An 18,387-nucleotide genomic window follows, 5' to 3' on the forward strand; every position below is an offset into this window, starting at 1 on the left:
TATTTTTATTTTATATTTTAAGATGTTAATTTTTTAAATTTACAATTTAAAGCACGATCAACGATTTGAACTTGATTTTCGTTAACTTTTGGATGGTATTTTTAAATTTACAATTTAAAACACCTACGAAAATCCCTCCGATTTTGAAATTCTGAAACAAAAAATCTAACTTTCTTTAGCAATTAGCGGCAAAACCTCCGCCACCTGTCTCTCTCCTTCTGTCTCTCTTTCTCACAAAAGTCACGAAACAAAAAAGAGCTCTACGTTTTTTCCTGGTCAATTGGACTTACAAGGAAAGCGTAAAAAAATTTCATCTTTTAAATCTTTTAATTTAATAATATCTACAACAGCCACCATTCAATAAACCCTGACTTGCTCACTTTCTCAACTTTTTTAATCTAATGATTTAACCTATTCAACTCTTGATCTTATTTGTTATCTTTGTAATACAATTGATCTATTTCCACGATCCTTCTTTCTGCACTTCTATAGGAGTAGTGGGATCGAGAAAGAGACCATGTTAAGCAAATTTTTGTGAAATCTAGGACCCTGCGTAGACCAAGCTCTGAGCCGAGTCCATGGATGTCGAATTTGGCTCACCAACTCCTTTGAAGAGTCCAGCTGTTGTGACAAGGTACCTAGGCCAGGGAGCTCCATTAGTAGGAGGTTCTCAACATGGACATCTTGGGATTTACCTATCAACATAGCGGGAGCTTGGACAAGATTGAGGACACAGCCACTTATCCCAGGACTACTTGTGTATTTTATCCTCACCCACCTAACGGTCTGACACTGCATGAGATACATTGAACTAATCCCAACATGCATGGAGCATCATTCCACTGGTTCGAACTGGAAAGCATATAAAGTATTGGCAACATCAGCATTAATTGTTTGATCAGTGTCAAGCCCACACCCTTTAGAATGAAAACATCCTACATGCCACATGTTATTCCCAGAGGAGATATGGGACACTCTGGACAATCCAACCACCACACAAAGCGCCATTTGCACTATAGATACCTCCCATTTAGCACCACATCTAGTAATGCACCTTCAGGGGCAGAGCCAGGATTGAACATTGGGGGGGAGGCCGAATACCGAGTCTGGATCACTTGTCTGTCGAACGAGCACTAATGCCCCCCCTAAATTTGGATTATACCTACAAACACCATACAAGGATAAGAGGCTTTTGGTGTTTGTAGGCTAGATTTTCGTCGTCTACTGCTGCTAGTGGTATCCATGTTTGTGGCTTCGACAATGGCAGTTCAGAGCCGAGATCCAACGCTTTTTGCTACAACAACTGAGTTTACGCCTTTGTGGCGTTTTCTGTCTCCGCCCTTGAGGCGTGTTCTGTGTTCACCCTTGAGGGTTTTTGTATCTCCGCCCTTGTGGCGTGTCTGTGTTTGTGTTGGTGTCCGCCTTTGTGGTGTGTCTCCACAAGAGTTGGTGGTGGATAGATGTATCATATCCATTGTGTTTTACTGGTTTTGTAGGTGTTACAACCAGTATTCTAAGGATTTATTGGGCTTGACCCATCCCTCGAATTTTGTTTTTCTGCTTTTATTTGGTGTTTGTGTCTGGATTTTCTTTGAAGGTTATGAATGAATGTTGAACTTTTGGCCAAAAAAAAAACATGGCTCCACCACTATGCACCTTTTACTCCTTGAGGTTTTTCTTTTCATCATCCTTCTAGCTTTCTAACCCCATGATCTTGGGGTAGTGTCGATCCTCAATCTAACTTAAACTTCAAAGGTGGTTGATTAGTCTTAAAGCTAGCCCATACACACTATTTCTCTTGTGAACAGGTTGAGCCATCAATTGAACACCGTCCATGTAAAGGGGTCCAATTTGGGCGTAACACCAAGTATCTATTTTATTTTATTTTTATCTCACTATATCAAAGTGCAAAACATTTTTATGAGCTTATTCGAAAATCAATTCTATAAATCATTACCAACAGAAGATCATTGTTCTCAAAATTTGTGGAAATTAGAAAGCGACTGCAATTCCTTATTATAGTTCAATTGAAGAATAGGTTTTCTACTGTTTTTCTTATGTTTGTCATCAATATGAGTATACACTTTAGATTTAGATATGCAGGAGAATAAGTTGTTCAATAACAAAACAAAACAAATTTGTTGAAAGACCAAAAAAATGGATTTGCTCTCCTAAAGCCTAGTTTTGGTAATCTATCACTACACAAAAAAATACCACCAATACTAGATAGTTACTCGAACAAAAGCCTCTTATCCCTTGAAGCCCTCCCTAAATTTGGATTATACCTAGCAAACCATCAAAATTGTTAATGACAAAATTTGAGACTTCCAAGTTCACATCAAAGGACTAGGTGAAATTCAAGCAAAAATGAAAACTAGTAAACATTGAAGGAGAACCTCTAAGTTCATTCAGTTTTCACCATGAAAAAGAGACAGTTGCACAGAGAAGCCCCAAGAACTAATACTTGATTCTAAACTAGAAATGATTGGAGAGTTTCATATCATCACACGAACTAGAACCTATCTTTTAAAATAAAAATTTTCATCTCACTTCTTTGCTTCTTTGGTGATTGGTGGCTTTGTGTTTTCTAGTGATGGTGGAGATTGAACCTTACTATCAATGCAACTTTTACACATTTTCTCTACCCACCCTTCACTGTCATCTTCTCCACTGCCTCTAAAATGACGCCCTCCACAAATTCTAGCAAAGATTCTTGTAACAACATTGGCAATTGTGATCATAGCTAAAACCACAATCAATGTCCCAATCAACCAAACTGTTGAATGACTTGACTCTCTCACCACCGCCGCTTAAGGAGGCGGCACTTCACTTAATGGAGACTTCTCGTTATCCAACTTTGACATCATACAAAACAAAAAGATACTCATTTACTCTCTTTTGTGATTGTTGGGTCAGTGAGGAGATGATATTGAAACAAAGTCATATAATTGGAAATTTTTCTTTTTTTTGGATGAATATAATTGGAAAATTGGGTATTAGGGTCTTCTTTGACTGATAATTTGTCTTCTTTTATGATTCCAAAGTTAATTAAGAAAAAGAAATGTCTGTAGACTTGAAACCAATGTACGAATTATTGGGCGAATTATGGCGATATTCAGAAAAGAGAATCACTAAGAGAGAATTGGGGGTTTTGCCACAAACTTCACAATAAATTATGGCAAAGGTCTTTCACCGACGGATTGTAGATCGTGGTTGCAGCGAAAGTTTCCTTCTCCTTCTTCGTTCATCTCTACAATTATTATATTTTTTGTGAAGAAACTTTAAGGTTTGAAATATAGAGGTTTGGTGATGATTTTTTGCAAACATATCGCAAGTTCAAGCGATTTTCGCTGATATTCAGGCAACATTGAGTAATATCGTTTTTTCGGGGGAATTTTCAGTTCGCTACTCACCAAACCCGCGATATTTCGCCAAAATGTTTTTCCTTGCCTAAAACGTTATAAGTTGTGGATGCGAAGGAGATGTGTCACTGTTACAGACTTACAGTTCAGGCTCAGAAGCCCAATTGATGAATGTTTTGTAGCCTTCCACACATGTGTTCTTGGACTACGGGCTTTTTTTTGTACTTTTGCAAACATTGTTCCTTGGTTGTATGACCACATGGGAAAGCAATTAGAGTTGAATCATCTCAAAGTGTACCAACACTAAGTGCATGTTTCTTTCATTACCCCATAGATATCGGGTGGTGGCTCATGGGTTTTTATCCCCTCGTGGCGATTTAAAATAAACCGCCACTAATTAAAAATTAAAAGCGTCACCAATTCCCTTTTTTCTTTTAATGGCCTGTTTGGTTACATGAGTCTGGAGATTTCAAATATTTAGAAATTTCAAATCTGGAGATTTCAAATCTATGGAGTTATAATTTATAAAATTAGATGTTTGGTTGTGAAATGAAATCAGTGGATTCATCCTAAAAAATTATTTGATCGACGTGATGTTTGTGAATCTTGGATTGAATAGCTTTTTGAAATCTTTGGATTTCACTACCCATAAATCTCTTGACACGTTTTGAGTGTAAAGGTGAATCTCTAGATTTCATGAATCTAGAGATTTGTGCAACCAACGGGTATAACCTCAGATTCCTGAATCCGGAGATTCAAATATCTGGATTCATGTAACCAAACCGCCCTATAATGAACTAACCGGGAACCAAAGGAGCCAATCCACCTTACTAAAATGGAGACGAGAACAAAGACCTAGTGATATGATCTTGGATTGAATATTAGAAACTTTTCGCTCTCATTCTTTGAATTGAGTTAGGATGATGACAGAGGTTTGTGCTCCTCTCACATCTCTTCTTAATATATATATATATATATCATAAGAAAAGCTCCACCACAAAAAATGAAAAAAATAAGAGCGGGATTCGGGGGAATCATAGATGTCTCCCCCAATAAATCATGCTCCTAATGTGTAATAGAGAAATACGGGAGTACGACTTCCACCAGTCAAGATAGAAGGTCCGGACTCCTCTGAAATATTTATAAAATTAAAATATCGTCAAAAATTATTGTCACCATCTTAGTTATTCAAAATATAAATAAAATCACTTTATTGTCACCATCTTAGTTATTCAAAATATAAATAAAATCACTATTTTGTAAATTCTAACTTCTGTTAGAAGTTTATTACATGATATTCTCTTATAATTTTTTTAAAAATAAAAAACATCATAAGACCTATTGTTGTTTCTTTTATTAATGTTTTGAGATAACTAATGATTGCAGCCAAAGGCACAATTGGCAAAATTTAATTAAAATGATTCTGATGAATTCAAGAAATCCTTATAAATATTATAGGCAATAAAGAATTTCTACTGTAGAGACAACAATTGAGAATGCCAACAGATGTCCATGATGCAAGTGAAAAACACTAGAGATTGCGCAAAACACTCGGATTTACAGTTCTAATCCCCCGCTTCCTTATCTCTCAGAGAGTGTATTTGATTTTAAAAATTTTTTACGAAGATAGTTTCTGACTTTATTTATTAACCAATGATTTTTTTTTGGGGGTAAACATTAACCAATGACTCATGCCACATGAAGAAACCCACTTATACAGAAGTTCAAGAGCCAAAATGTATGGAAGTTAAAAGTTTAGCACCGGATATCAACAATTGATTTAGCTATTCCAATAGAAGCCAACACCGCGTTTGATGTTCCAAAATCAAATGCGTTAAAAGAACAGAGATCAGCGCTGATCGGATAGCTTCCACTATCATTTGGTGAAAACCCCAAATGCCAAAAATTCCCCAACCGTTAGAAAACTTAACAACATTTAAAAATCATGAAAACCAAAATGATTATTCAAGACTAAAAATGTAATGTCAAGAAACAAGATGCTCAGCAGAAAACAAAATCCATATTACTTGTAATTTAGATTTAAATCAACAAGAATTTTCTAAAGATGGAGAGAAGAGATGGCGAAGATGAACAAAATCTCGTCCATAAAGGATCTTTAGTGACGCATCAAAAAGTATCTCGCTAAGCCCAAAAAACGAAAATCTACTCCTCCGCCTTGGTCTCGTCAAAAACGATTGCCTTTGTTGTCGGCTTTGCCAACAAATCTGTGTACTCCTGGAAAGGAGACTTTGTAAAGCGGGTCTCCCTCCAGAAATCAGGTGTCAGGAACCCATAGGTCTTTAGAAGACAATCGAAGGTAGCCTACACAGAAAACACATCCAATTATAATGCATAAACATTCTAGCAAAAGCTAGGACAGGAAAACAGCAATCAGCATTCTTGTTTTCAAATCAAGAATCTATCCCACTAACAATATTACTTGTAAAAACAGCATTCTTGTTTTCTTATGATTACTTGTGATTGAATATAATCTGATGTTAGCTTTCCATGTACGCGTTACAACTAATTTATTCGTTTCTCTAGGAGGCTCTCTCTTTCAAAAATTTCTTTTTTTGGGGAGAAAGGGAGGGGGGTTCTAACATTGCCATTGGAGGAACCATTCACCACATGCCACCTTGGTGGATGATAGCCGCCACAAGGATGCTTGCTGACACCAGATGGTATATCAAACAAAACCAAAGCCTCCAAGGTTGCAGCCCAATGTGCTACCAATGTATTTTAAAGACAACCAATAAGAAAGACTAGGTATATTACACTACTACACTATGGTAGAGGAGTTTGAGTGAAAGTACAGATCAAAAGTATCCATATAGTGGTTACTTCCCAGATCAGAAATACTTGTAGAAGCCAAAATACATTTGAAATAGCTGGACTCAGGATTACTCAAAATTTTGAAACAAGTAAAACACATAAAAATTAAAGCAGCCATATGAAACTCATATATCCCCAGAGAGATGTTGCTGATATCAGACTCAATTCAAGAATACAAAACACCAACAGGACAAAAGATCCCACAGAGAAGTTCTGAAAAGCAAACCAGACAAGGGATAATTTGATAAAAGAATGGCAAGTATAGAAAATCACCCTAACAGATTAAAAGGTAAACCTAGGATCCAGTTCAGTCAACAGAAAATTGCCAGAAATATATCTATAGAAGTCAGTGAGAAAGAATCAATCTGTGATTGGAAAACTAAAACTTATTTGAGTTGATTATTGACATAGCATGAGAAAAATGAGGAAAGTGCTACATTAGATTGCAAAAATGCTTGGAAGCCTGGTTTCAGGGTCTTATCCATAAATCCCAGAGTGAAAAAGTCCATGTTTGAGAAATAATAACAGACAATCATTTCCAGAATACCAACTACTCTTGATAATAAACCATCTAACTTCTTTAGAGATTCTCCAAGACTAATACAAACTCATCTTAACAACATTTTACATAAGAATCATATGTGAAAATACATTAGTAACACAACAAACAAGGCCGAGCAACTTAGAAGAGTCTACAAACTTAAATAGACTCAGAGCAGGAGAAGAGGTATACGGGGAAAGAAAGGAAGAGGGAGAGGAGGAAAAGAAAGAGCGGCAGGGGGGGGGGGGGGAGCAACTGCATTCCGGAATCAAAAAAATTGAGGAATTAACAAAACCATATCATGGAGAGCAAGATGGAAAGGTCTGAGGTGGCTAATGTTATAGCCCATGATGGTGACATCCTCATCAATTAGCATGTAGTATGAATGTATAATAAAGAACCTCTCATGTTCAGGACACACCAAGAAAATAGTTGCATTCAAGCCAGCACAATATAAAAGAAATTAGGTAAAGGGATTTTTTTGCTTTAATCCTTTATTTGTAACTTGCATAGACCAAATGGTAGTTACTACATCTAAAAATCAAGTGAATCCAAAAAATCCACAAAAGAAAGGAACGCACGATCTCCTATATCCTAAAACCATTATACATTCAATGCGACAATATCATCCAACAAGCTTGACAAAAGAAATCAGACAACTCATAAAAGGATGAAAATGAGTGGCACAGACATAATCCCAAGATTACAAAGTACAGATCCTTCACCAATATACAATTCCTTTTCACAAGAAGAGAAAACTAACTAAGAACTTAACTTCCCCTGCAGTTTTCCATAATGAAAAACACATTTATGAATATCAGGCGATCTCATTAATTATAATCTACAAATAAAAATTGAGTCACTCAAACTACACCTATCAATTATGCAGATCACATATTAATAAAACATATATAATTCACCCACATTAGAAATGAATTATAGGAATACCGCATAACCAAATACGAAGTAGTGTTTTTTTTTTGTCTTCAATCAATCAATCATAGTAAATAAGTAATGCAGAGAACTAGGAAATGCATCAACAAGTTATGATTAGTCAACATCAAAAGATCAGACACAAATATGAGGAAACACGATACCTTGACGAAATTCCCAAGAGTTTTCGTCGATCCACGGGAAGAAGTGAACACATCATCAATCCCAGCGAACTGAAGAACCTTCTTAGGCACCCTAGCAGCGACAATACCAGCACCTCGTGGAGCAGGCACCATCCGGACCGTAACAGATCCACACTTACCAGTCACCTTACAAGGAACAGTGTGTGGCTTTCCGATCTTATTACCCCAATAACCCCTTCTAACTGGGATCACAGACAGCTTCGCCAGAATGATAGCTCCACGGATAGCAGTCGCAACTTCCTTACTGCACTTGACACCCAAACCCACATGGCCATTATTATCACCAACAACAACAAAGGCCTTGAAACGTGTTCTCTGACCTGCTCTGGTCTGTTTCTGGACGGGCATGATCTTCATAACCTCATCCTTGAGACCAGGTAATAGGGTTTCCATAATCTGGTGCTCCTTCACTGGAAGAGAGTGAAGGTAGATGTGTTCCAAACTTTTGATCTTTCCTTCTCTCACGAGTCGCCCTAGTTTGGTAACTGGTACCCACTTCTCCTCCTCTTCGCGGCGACCACCACGGCGACCTCCACGTCCACGTCCTCGGTCACCGCGACCACCGCGGCCGCCGAAACCACGACCAAATCCGCCTCGTTCTCCTCCTCTTTCCGCCATCTTTGTTTGCTGAAGCCTGAGCGTTCAGTGCTGCAAACAGATCAAATGAGAGAGGAACGGAAGAACCCTAACTATGTGATAGGGTTTTAATATACGCAAATTTGGAAAACCTAATCTGCATTTGGGTTGGGAAAAACCAGACCGTTGTTTGGACGAAAAAGAAAAAAACCAGACCGTTTAAGTTGGTTCAGGGAAACAACCGGCTTGGGATTTTTTAATTTTTTTTGGGTGTCGAGGTTCATCCAGGCCAACTTGTGCGTACCCTGATTACATCCTCAGAAGGAGCTTTGTCGTTCGCAAGGATCGAACCCCATGACCTCTCCACTAAGAAGTATGGAACCGGCTTGGGAAATCATGGCCTCCTGTATTGATAATTTTCGGTGAGAATCGTTGATTTGAACATCTTGGTTAAACCTAGTTGGATATTACCAACACTCACCCATGGTCCCACACCTATAATAAAAAAAAATTATTTCATGACAAAAAAAGAAAGAAAAGAATGGTCATTTATTTTTCTTCTCGGATATGAGGTTCATCAGGCTAGCTTATACTAGTTGCGCACCTCGACTACATCTTTTCTAACCTCTTAGATGAAATTGTTGGTTCTTTGTCAGCTAATTCACTCTTTGGAGTAAAAAAAGATAATTTTCGATTTCTTTAGGAGCTCATTTGATTAGATGAATCTATAAATTTAACGTGAATCCGCAAATTCACATAATTTTATACCATAGGTGAAACCCACCTCACATACTCAAGAATCCACAATATATAATTTTTAGGCAAATTTTTGAAACCTATGGATTCATAATTACTGGATGTTTTCCAACCAACTAGTTTTTGAAAATCAAATTCATAAATTCATGGGTTTCAAATCTATGATTTCATCCAGCCAAACGGGTCTAGAATTGAAATCTTCTACTTTTCGATAATTGAGGCAAAAAGGAAAAAAGAAAGTGATAATTATTGTTGCCCCCTGTAGTTTGATTTTATTACTAATAAAATCATGTTATTTACTAAATTATTGTTGCCCTCCTTCCTTATAACGGTGTTAAGTAGCTATTAAGTTTGAATATGTAATGTCTAATTTGTCATTCATTCAAATTAAAAAATCAAAAGACAATGCTATCCCATTTATAAAAACCATATTAAATGTAACTTTACCCTAAATTTTATTTATTTTGAATTAATGAAATGGGCAAAATCCAAATTCGATTTGGTTTCCCACATTCACTAGACTTCATTTATTTTGAATTCATTTAGTCCGATTTGGTTTCCCGCCTTCACTAAACTTCATTTATTTTGAATTAAATAAATGGACAAAATCCAAATCCGGATTTGGTTCCCCACCTTCACTAAACTTCATTTATTTTGAATTAAAATGAGCAAAATCCAAATCCAATTTGGTTCTCCACCTTCACTAAACTTCATTTATTTTGAAAATATTTTAGGTGATATTCAGTTTCCAATTTGAGTTGAATTTGATTTGCCTTCTTCTTCGGTTTCTATTTGAGTTTTATTCAATCATTCTTGCTTTTCTTTTTTTTTTTTTTTTTTTTTTGAGAATAAAATGGATTATAGTTATTTTTTTCTCCATAGTTAATTAAGGGTACTAATGTAACTTAACAAAAAGGGTAAATAAGTAAAGAGATAATTATAAGAGTATTTTGGGGTTTTTGAAAAAAATATAAAGATGCCACATCATCAATAAACTAATGGAACTTAACGGTAGGGATAATAGTAATTGTAAGACAAAGTTAAAGGTTGGATTAGTAATTTGGAAAAGTATAGGGGATACAATTGTAATAAAATCAAAGTACAGGAGGCCAAAGAAAAAGAATAGCTAGGAGGTCCACCTCTACACACAAACAAGATGATGAAAATGAGACGTAAAGTCCGACATAATCTGCAAATTCACGTCGTTTTAAACAAAATTTGAAATCTATGGATTCATAATTGCTGGATGTTTCCAACTGCACCCATCACCACATTTTTTTTGGCCAAAAACCCATCACCACATCAACAGCACTAGAAATGAGATCAGCTACATAAATCTTTAACTAAAGTTGTTTAAAGGTGAAAATCCATTCCCTGATATTCAGAAAAAAAGGAAAACTAAATACAGTTAAGAGTGTTACATTTTTTTCCTGCTTACAGTTACCGATGCTCAAACTTCCTATTCGTGCCCCTTTTCCTCTGCTTCTCCCCTTCCTCCAACAATCCATGGCACAATTTCAATCTTTGTTTTCTAATCTTTTTATTTTCTTTTTCGTTTTTCTTCCCTCTTGGGTTGCTGGCCTAGATCTACCAACACTTCGATGTTTCTCTACAATGGTAAGAATACTTGGAAGAGGCCGAAGGCCAGACCTTTCTTTATGCTGTTTGGTGCTAGAGGGCGAAAGAGGGTAGAAAATGTTGAAAAACTTGTTAGAATCAAGAACACAGAGAAATTAACTTGGTGTTGAGAAATTTAGAGGGTATTTATAGGACATTGAGGTACCTCTATTGAATAGCTCATGATTATGTTTGTATGAGTGCACCTCTTTGTAGGGGTACAAATGTCTGCGTGCTAAGTGTTGTGTGTGCCTAAAGCCCTATGCTGCGTGTGCGCGCTTAGACGGTACACCGTCCTCGCCCGTACGCTGCACACGCATTAGCGTGTCTTATTATTATAAATTAAAATTAATAGCAGTACATATTAATTAACTTGAATTCCAACATCTCGTTTTCCAATGTAAGACTATATAAAAAACAATTTTCTAAAATAAATGAAGGAAAATTTTCTATACTTATAAATCCAATAAAAAGAAACATTTATTATATTAAAAATAATACAACAGAAAATCGTGTCACCGAGGTTTTTTCTCGTTTTAAGGATAATCCTGCCATGATTGATGGCATAGCCGCATAGGTTCACATCCTCTACAATTTCAATTCCAAAAAAAAAAAAAAAAAACTTTACAATATTCACCTAGCAATTCCTTGTAATTCCTATCCAGAATTGTGACACATGGAAATTAATTATCCAATAGTCACAATTAAAGCCCAACTAAAAAGTGAATCTAATAAATCCATAAATTTCCTCCAAATTTCTCATCTTTTCTTTTCTTGAGGCTTAATTAAAAGAATTTATTAGATTCGGTTCTTAATTGAGTTTTAATTCTAACAGTTGGAAACTAAGTCACAATCTTAAATAGAAATTACAGGAAATTGTAAAGGTGAAAAATGTAGAAGATGTGAACCCGACACAGGCTCATGTTACTATCCCCATGATCAAAAACTACTAATAATGCATTTATTGACTGTAAGCATTCTTGTTACGAATTTCAAACAACAACTAGATAATACATTTGGTATGACCAAAAATAACTACTGATGTTTACCCAAAAAGAAGGAAAAAAAAAAGAAAAACCAACTACTGATGAACAAATTGCATGAACCTCTTGCTTGATTCTGTTTTACTGTCAAGATCGGAATTGAATTCTTAAAAGAAAGATGTCTGTAATCTGAAGAGAGAGTGTTTCATAATGTTATTGGATATGATTTACCCACATTGAGTTCAGCAATGGTATTTCTGCATTCTTGGTAGAAAACTGAGACATTGGAGGAAATTCAAAGATCTTTAAATGATGATAAAATTCAGGTATACCTCAAAATAAATAGCAAAAATTTTAAAAAACCTTAAAAATAAATCAAATTGACAAAGACATCTTAAAATTTCTCTTAAATTGGCACGATAGTACATTCTGTTAGCACTAACCAGTTATTAATTGTCCTTTGAAAGCAAATTCGTGGCTGATTATTGGGTCTTTGTCAGAATGTAGTTCTTCTTGCCTGCTTCCCCATTTCTCTACCTATACTCATTCTGTAATCAGGCATAAGCCAAGAGGCCCTTCGAACAGTAGCTTGAAAATCATTTGGGTCCTCCAGATTTTTTCATTCAATCCCTAACAAATTGATATGAAGAAGGGTTGGCCAATTTAATGAAGTAGCCTTGAACGCGGACATTTTATTCCATCTAGCACACTAATTTTTTTTGGTTCTTGGTTGCTGCTCTGCATTAAGTGACTGGCATGGTTAATAGAATTATCTTAGTCATTTAACTAACTTGGATATTGATTATGCCTTTGTAGGTATGGTTGAGGTGAAGGATCAAATTTAATTTGAAGAGATGAGAGGAAGTGCCACCATTAGGTACTCCTCAACCAGCCAATAAAACTAAGAAGTGAGGACTCAGACTATGGTCATTGTTTGTTGTTCAAAATTCTCATTTAAAAAGGGGAGAAAAAATGAAAGAAGAAGAGATGGAAGAGGGGAAGAGGGGAAGTGACATATTTTTTATTGTCTCATGCATTTTGCTTCATGGTTCGATATTATGGCGTTCTAGAACTGTAACAATCCATGTCTTATTATCTAGATCTCTCCCACTTCACATCTCAGAAGATTTTGATTGGGAAAAATGATGAGAAACAAAAATAGCCCCATTTATCTTACAGACTTTATCATGTAATGAAGAAGAATCATAAGTTCCAGGATAACTCTAATTTTGTATACAGTCTATGAAGACCCTTAGTATATAATGGGACCCAGGTGATGGAAAAGGGAAAAACAGTTGGAGCCTGACACTGTGCCATCTATTACTAAGGATATATTTGTCTTCTCCTTTAATTCGATTTACCCATCACCGTTCTAACAAAAAAAGGGAGCGCTTGCCAATTTAAGAGACATCTTGAGAGTTTTCTATTAATTTGATATATTTTTTAAATATATGTGGTTTTTGCTATTTATTTTGGATGTCTCTGAAAATTTTCTTCTGAAAACGGATCTGTTAGTCTTTGTAACTCGGATGTTTGTGCTTCTTTGGTTGAATAAATTTGAATTACCAAAAAAAAAAAAAAAGAATTCAAATTTAAAAATTTGGTTGAATGAATTTGAATTACCAAAAAAAAAAAAAAAAAAAGAATTCAAATTTAAAAACTTAAACTCAAAATTTGAATTCAAAACCTAATTTAAAATGTTGAATTCAAAGACTAATAGATCCGTTAGGGTCTTTTGTTGTAAATATGTTTAAAACTTATTAATGTTATTTTATATAAATATCTGTTTTAATCATATTTTTTATCTATCGTTTTCTTTAGTCCTACATCAGGTTGAGAGGATCTGATTATATGGTTTATATATAGTAAGGGCCCATGTATTATTAATTTATGCGAGACGAACCGAGCCTGAATCCTGTTGTGACCCTACCATGGTTATATATTTGTCATGGACTCTATTTTGGAAAGTCCATTGCTGGGTGAAAACGTGAAGATGCCATTTGAGTGGCACTCTCTTGTAGGGAGGTTAGCTGGAAGTACCTTCCTGAAGAGAATTGAGCTGAAAGGTAACCTCTCAAAGAGAGCCTCAAAGAGAGCCTCAAAGAGGTGTCATTACCCTTTCACCCACAGCCTTTGGGGCTCATGTATTATTAATTCATTCTTGATATGGAATTTCCTCCTCCTCTTTCTCTCTCTCTCCTTATTATTCTGTTAAACTGTGAACATAGCCTGATTACACCTTGAGTAACTTTTCTGGGGTGCAACCTTAAAGGTTTGGGCTAACTAATCTTGGGGTGAAGATACTTTTAGAACCCGTAATGCACAAATCGGGGTGTCTAAATACCTTAAAGAAAGTACTTCTAGTACGTTTCAGCTCTGAAGAAGTATTGTAATTATAACAACAGTTCTAGTGTGCGTGCAAATCCCTCAACCGGTTTCAACATCTTTCAACTTCTAACATCTAATACAAAATATTTAACTTTTAGGTCCATAAAAAATCAGCTTGGGAAATCAAGGCTCCCGGGTGTTGATTTTGCTCACCCACTTCTTAATCAATTTGAGTCCCTCAACTATCATAACTTCACATTACCTTTATCTCTATAACACATGACTTATCATGAAAACTTGAAAACTAACAAGATAAACCCCTCATAAAACTCCCAAGCAAAATCCCATAAAATATATGATGGTGAGGGGAAGGGTCACGGTAAGGTTATCAAGGAGATTCTCATGCAGTACATTTGGTTATGCCATGCCATATCAGTATAAGAGTCTATTCAACAGGCAGCAATCAGTTTCCATTTCAAAACTCAATATCTGATGCTTAAAATATAAAGTAAATTAATGATCATCAATCATTCATGATGCCTCCGTATACCTACAATCAAGGTTTAAAGTATCGATATTGCGTAGCGTATCGGTAAGGTGATTTTAAGAGACGCATCGTCTCGTATCGAGTATTGTATCGCTATGACTAATGTATTTTAATGTAATTCAATGGAGAGACGTATCGATGTGTATCGTATCAGTTGGGTCAAATATGAATACGTATCGGCTAATATCGTATGGTATCGTGGGATACTTTAAACCTTGCCTACAATATACACATGATCAATGGACACCCTTGGCAGAAGCGGAAGAGATCGATCTTAGTGGTGAGATCCAATAAACCAAGTCGTGGGTTCAGTTAATCCAATTTGTGCCAAACAGAATTCTAGTTGAAATCACTTCCAAGGATACAAATCCCATGGAAGCAGTTAGGAAAACATGATATCAAATGTTAGACATTCTAATAGTTGTGTTACCTGGGCCTCCCTTACATGAAAGAGCTATAACAATTACTTCCCCCATTCCACTCCAACCCCTACACAGTGTTCAGGTTTGGAAGCCACATCCCTCATTCTTGTTTCAACCCAACTTTTCTTGCCTCAAATATCATCTCATCAAGATGATCAAAACTTGCATACCTCAACAAGGAGGTGAACATGGCTTCAATGAATATTCTTAACCTCTTACCATCAAAGATTGGCCCATTGATAATGAGTTAAATAAGTAACATCTCTTAATGAAGAGGCTCTCTCTCTAGTGATACATATAATAACCACATTCCAAATTCTATCCAAAAAATAAATGAATAAATAACCACATCTCAAATATTATATTTAAAAAATTGCCCATTCCATACAAAGAAAAAAAAACCAACAATTTTTTTACCTCTGAGATATTTATAAAATTATTGTCACAAGAAAGAAAGAGGGAAAGGTACGATGAATTGAGCAATCACTAGTGAGATTATTATTGTTTGTTGCATTCTTATCAGACCTAGTCAGAGAGAATTCTAACTAGGTGATACTCGACCTCCACAGTCGAGCACATTCTTGCAGGTACATCTGGTTGAGTATGAACAGGAATACACAGCAACATTTACCATCAACAACCATTTAGAAGAACTGAAACAGAAAATGACTTTCCATTCATCCACTGTAATCCATTTCCCGCTGTAAATTAAACACTTCAACCATAAAGAATAACTGCAGCACTTTCAATTCTTTCCTTCAAAATAATGAATCTGTTATATGAGGTGTAAACGATTCTATTGAGAATTAGAATGATCATTTAACATTACCATCTGCTCCATGCAGTCACAAAGGATAATTATGATGCAGGAATGGAAAATGAAAAATAAGAGATGAGGAATTGGAAGCACAGAAACAAATCTTATACACCAACCCAACAAAAAAGATATAAACCTTACATGAGCTCTGAATGAATAAGCGGCCTTAGTAGTAGCCAATCAACCACAGTATTTCAGCAAGGAAATTTCCAGAAGTTGGAAGCACCCTTGAGAGATGTATGTATCTAGAAACTCCATGGATCTCCCTCACACCATGCAAATAGAATCAATTGAACAGAACAAATCTGAGATTTAGACTGATTCCGTTTCTAAGAAGTAAAATGTGATCCTTGCTTGCCAAGTTCCAGAGTCTTGTCTCTACCATTGTCCAAGATGAACAGCTAGAATGGAAGAGTCTTCATCAGTAACAAATCGACTTTGCCTGAAGAAAGAAGGAATAGAAATTCAATCATGGAACACCTTTATTTCTAATAATTCTCAGGTTGATAATGTATGATCCCACATAGATAGGCAGGCTAGTTATTGCTTGCCTAGTTGCCTTCTATCCATGTATTTATTTAATAAAGGAAATTGCACAAGCACTCCAAAATGGAGGCCTTAAAGCATTAACATCCCACTTTATGTTTGAAAAACACAGACCCAAAATTGAATTTTCATTAGATACATTAGTTCAATTTATCACTGAAAACTGTTAGGTAATTGTTAATTATAGGGATATTTTTTGAATTGAAAAAGTAGAAAATCTACCCAGAATATTATTTAGCATAAGAACATATTAAAAGATAACCTGTGGATCCAGTTCAATGATCAACTGAAAACTGCCCCCATAAAATATAGAGGCTGTAAATGGAAAACTAAAACTAAAACTAAAACTAATTCAAGTTGATTATTAACATAAAGCATGGGAAAAATGAAAAAGATGTGAACCCAGACCCAGGTTCATGTTTTTGTCCCCATAATCAAAGTTTTTGTCCCCATAATCAAAAACTACTAATAATGCATTTATTAACAGTAAGCATTTTTGTTATGAATTTCAAACGACAACTAGATGATACATTTGGTATCACCAAAAATAACTACTGATGTTTACCCAAAAAGAAAAGAAAAAAAAACAACTACTGATGAACAAATTGCATGAACCTCCTGTTTGATTCTGTATTATTGTCAAGATCGGAATTGAATTCTTAAAAGAAAGACGTTTGTAATGTGAAGAGAGAGTGTTTGATAATGTTATTGGAGATGATTTACCCCCATTGAATTATCAGTAATGGTATTTCTGCATTCTTGGTAGAAAACTGAGACATTGGAGGAAATTCAAATATCTTTAAATGATGGTAAAATTCAGGTATACCTCAAAATAAATAGCAAAAATTTTAAAGACACCTTAAAAATAAATCAAATTATCCATTGGTAACAAATTCGTGGCTGATTATTGGGTCTTTGTAAGAATGTAGTTCTTCTTGCCTGCTTCCCCATTTCTCTAGCTTTACTCATTCTGTAATCAGGCATAAGCCAATAAACCTTCGAACAGTATTGCACACAAAAATCATTTGGGCTTCACCACATTAGAATACTGTCCATCCATTAAAATCTTCAAAAAAAAATTTAACCAAAACTCCCAACAAATTGATATCGAGAAGGGTTGGGCAATTTAATGAAGTAGCCTTGAATGTGACATATTAATCCATCTGACACACTAAATTATTTTTTATTCTGAAAATCTTGGAGAGTTCTTTTGGTTCTAGGTTTATGCATTAAGTGACAACATGGTACATAGAATTATCCTAGTCATTTAGCTAACTTGATATTGGTTATGCCTTCGTAGGTATGGTGGTTGAGGTGAAGGAGCAAATTTAATTTGATGAGACGAGAGGAAGTGCCACCACCAGATACTCCTCAAGGAACCAAGAAATTTAAAAAGTGATGGCTCAGCTGTGGTGATTGTTTCTTGTTCGGAATTCTCATTCTACAGTGGAGAAAAACCAAAAAAAGACATGGAAGAGGGGAATTGAAAATCTTTTCTCCTATCAACCACACCAAACCATCCCAACTTAGGTGGTCAAACTCTCATGAAACTCTCATGGTGACGATACTATAGGGAGATCCTGCAGAAAAGTAGGGTGACACCTGTCATTCTTACTAGTTATTCAATATGAGAAGAAGAAGAAAAATGAAATGGTGTCTAATTCAAGATCCCTGGGAGAAATCTGGATATCCGACTTAAATCTCAGAAGATTTTGATGGGAAAAAAAGAAAAGGTATGTTATTTGATAGGTATATTATCATCTAATAACCAAGAGAAGGTTGCTCCAACCCTATTTTGTTATAATGTACTTTTAAAATTATACTATTAATTTTTAGTAATATACTCAAATATATTACTAAGGATACATTTGTCGTCTCCTCTCTAATTCGATACAAAACAAGAAGCGCTCCCCAATTTAAGAGA

At 35.5% G+C, this 18,387-nt stretch overlaps 1 protein-coding gene across 1 annotated transcript; it reads right to left on the reverse strand.

The window, feature by feature from the left end:
• Window positions 1-5,095: 5,095 nt before the first annotated feature.
• Window positions 5,096-8,560, reverse strand: LOC149001643 (small ribosomal subunit protein uS5x-like). The gene is made up of 2 exons (XM_089138169.1): window positions 7,833-8,560; window positions 5,096-5,684 (listed from the first exon to the last, which is right to left on the reverse strand). Exons 1-2 carry the CDS (start codon window positions 8,487-8,489, stop codon window positions 5,526-5,528), a joined length of 816 nt encoding a protein of 271 aa, XP_088994295.1. The 5' UTR covers window positions 8,490-8,560; the 3' UTR covers window positions 5,096-5,525.
• Window positions 8,561-18,387: the final 9,827 nt, after the last annotated feature.

Source organism: Hakea prostrata, chromosome 10 (assembly GCF_041222555.1).
Source record: "Hakea prostrata isolate BN-2017 chromosome 10, UWA_Hpros_2, whole genome shotgun sequence".
NCBI classification, from domain to species: domain Eukaryota; kingdom Viridiplantae; phylum Streptophyta; class Magnoliopsida; order Proteales; family Proteaceae; genus Hakea; species Hakea prostrata.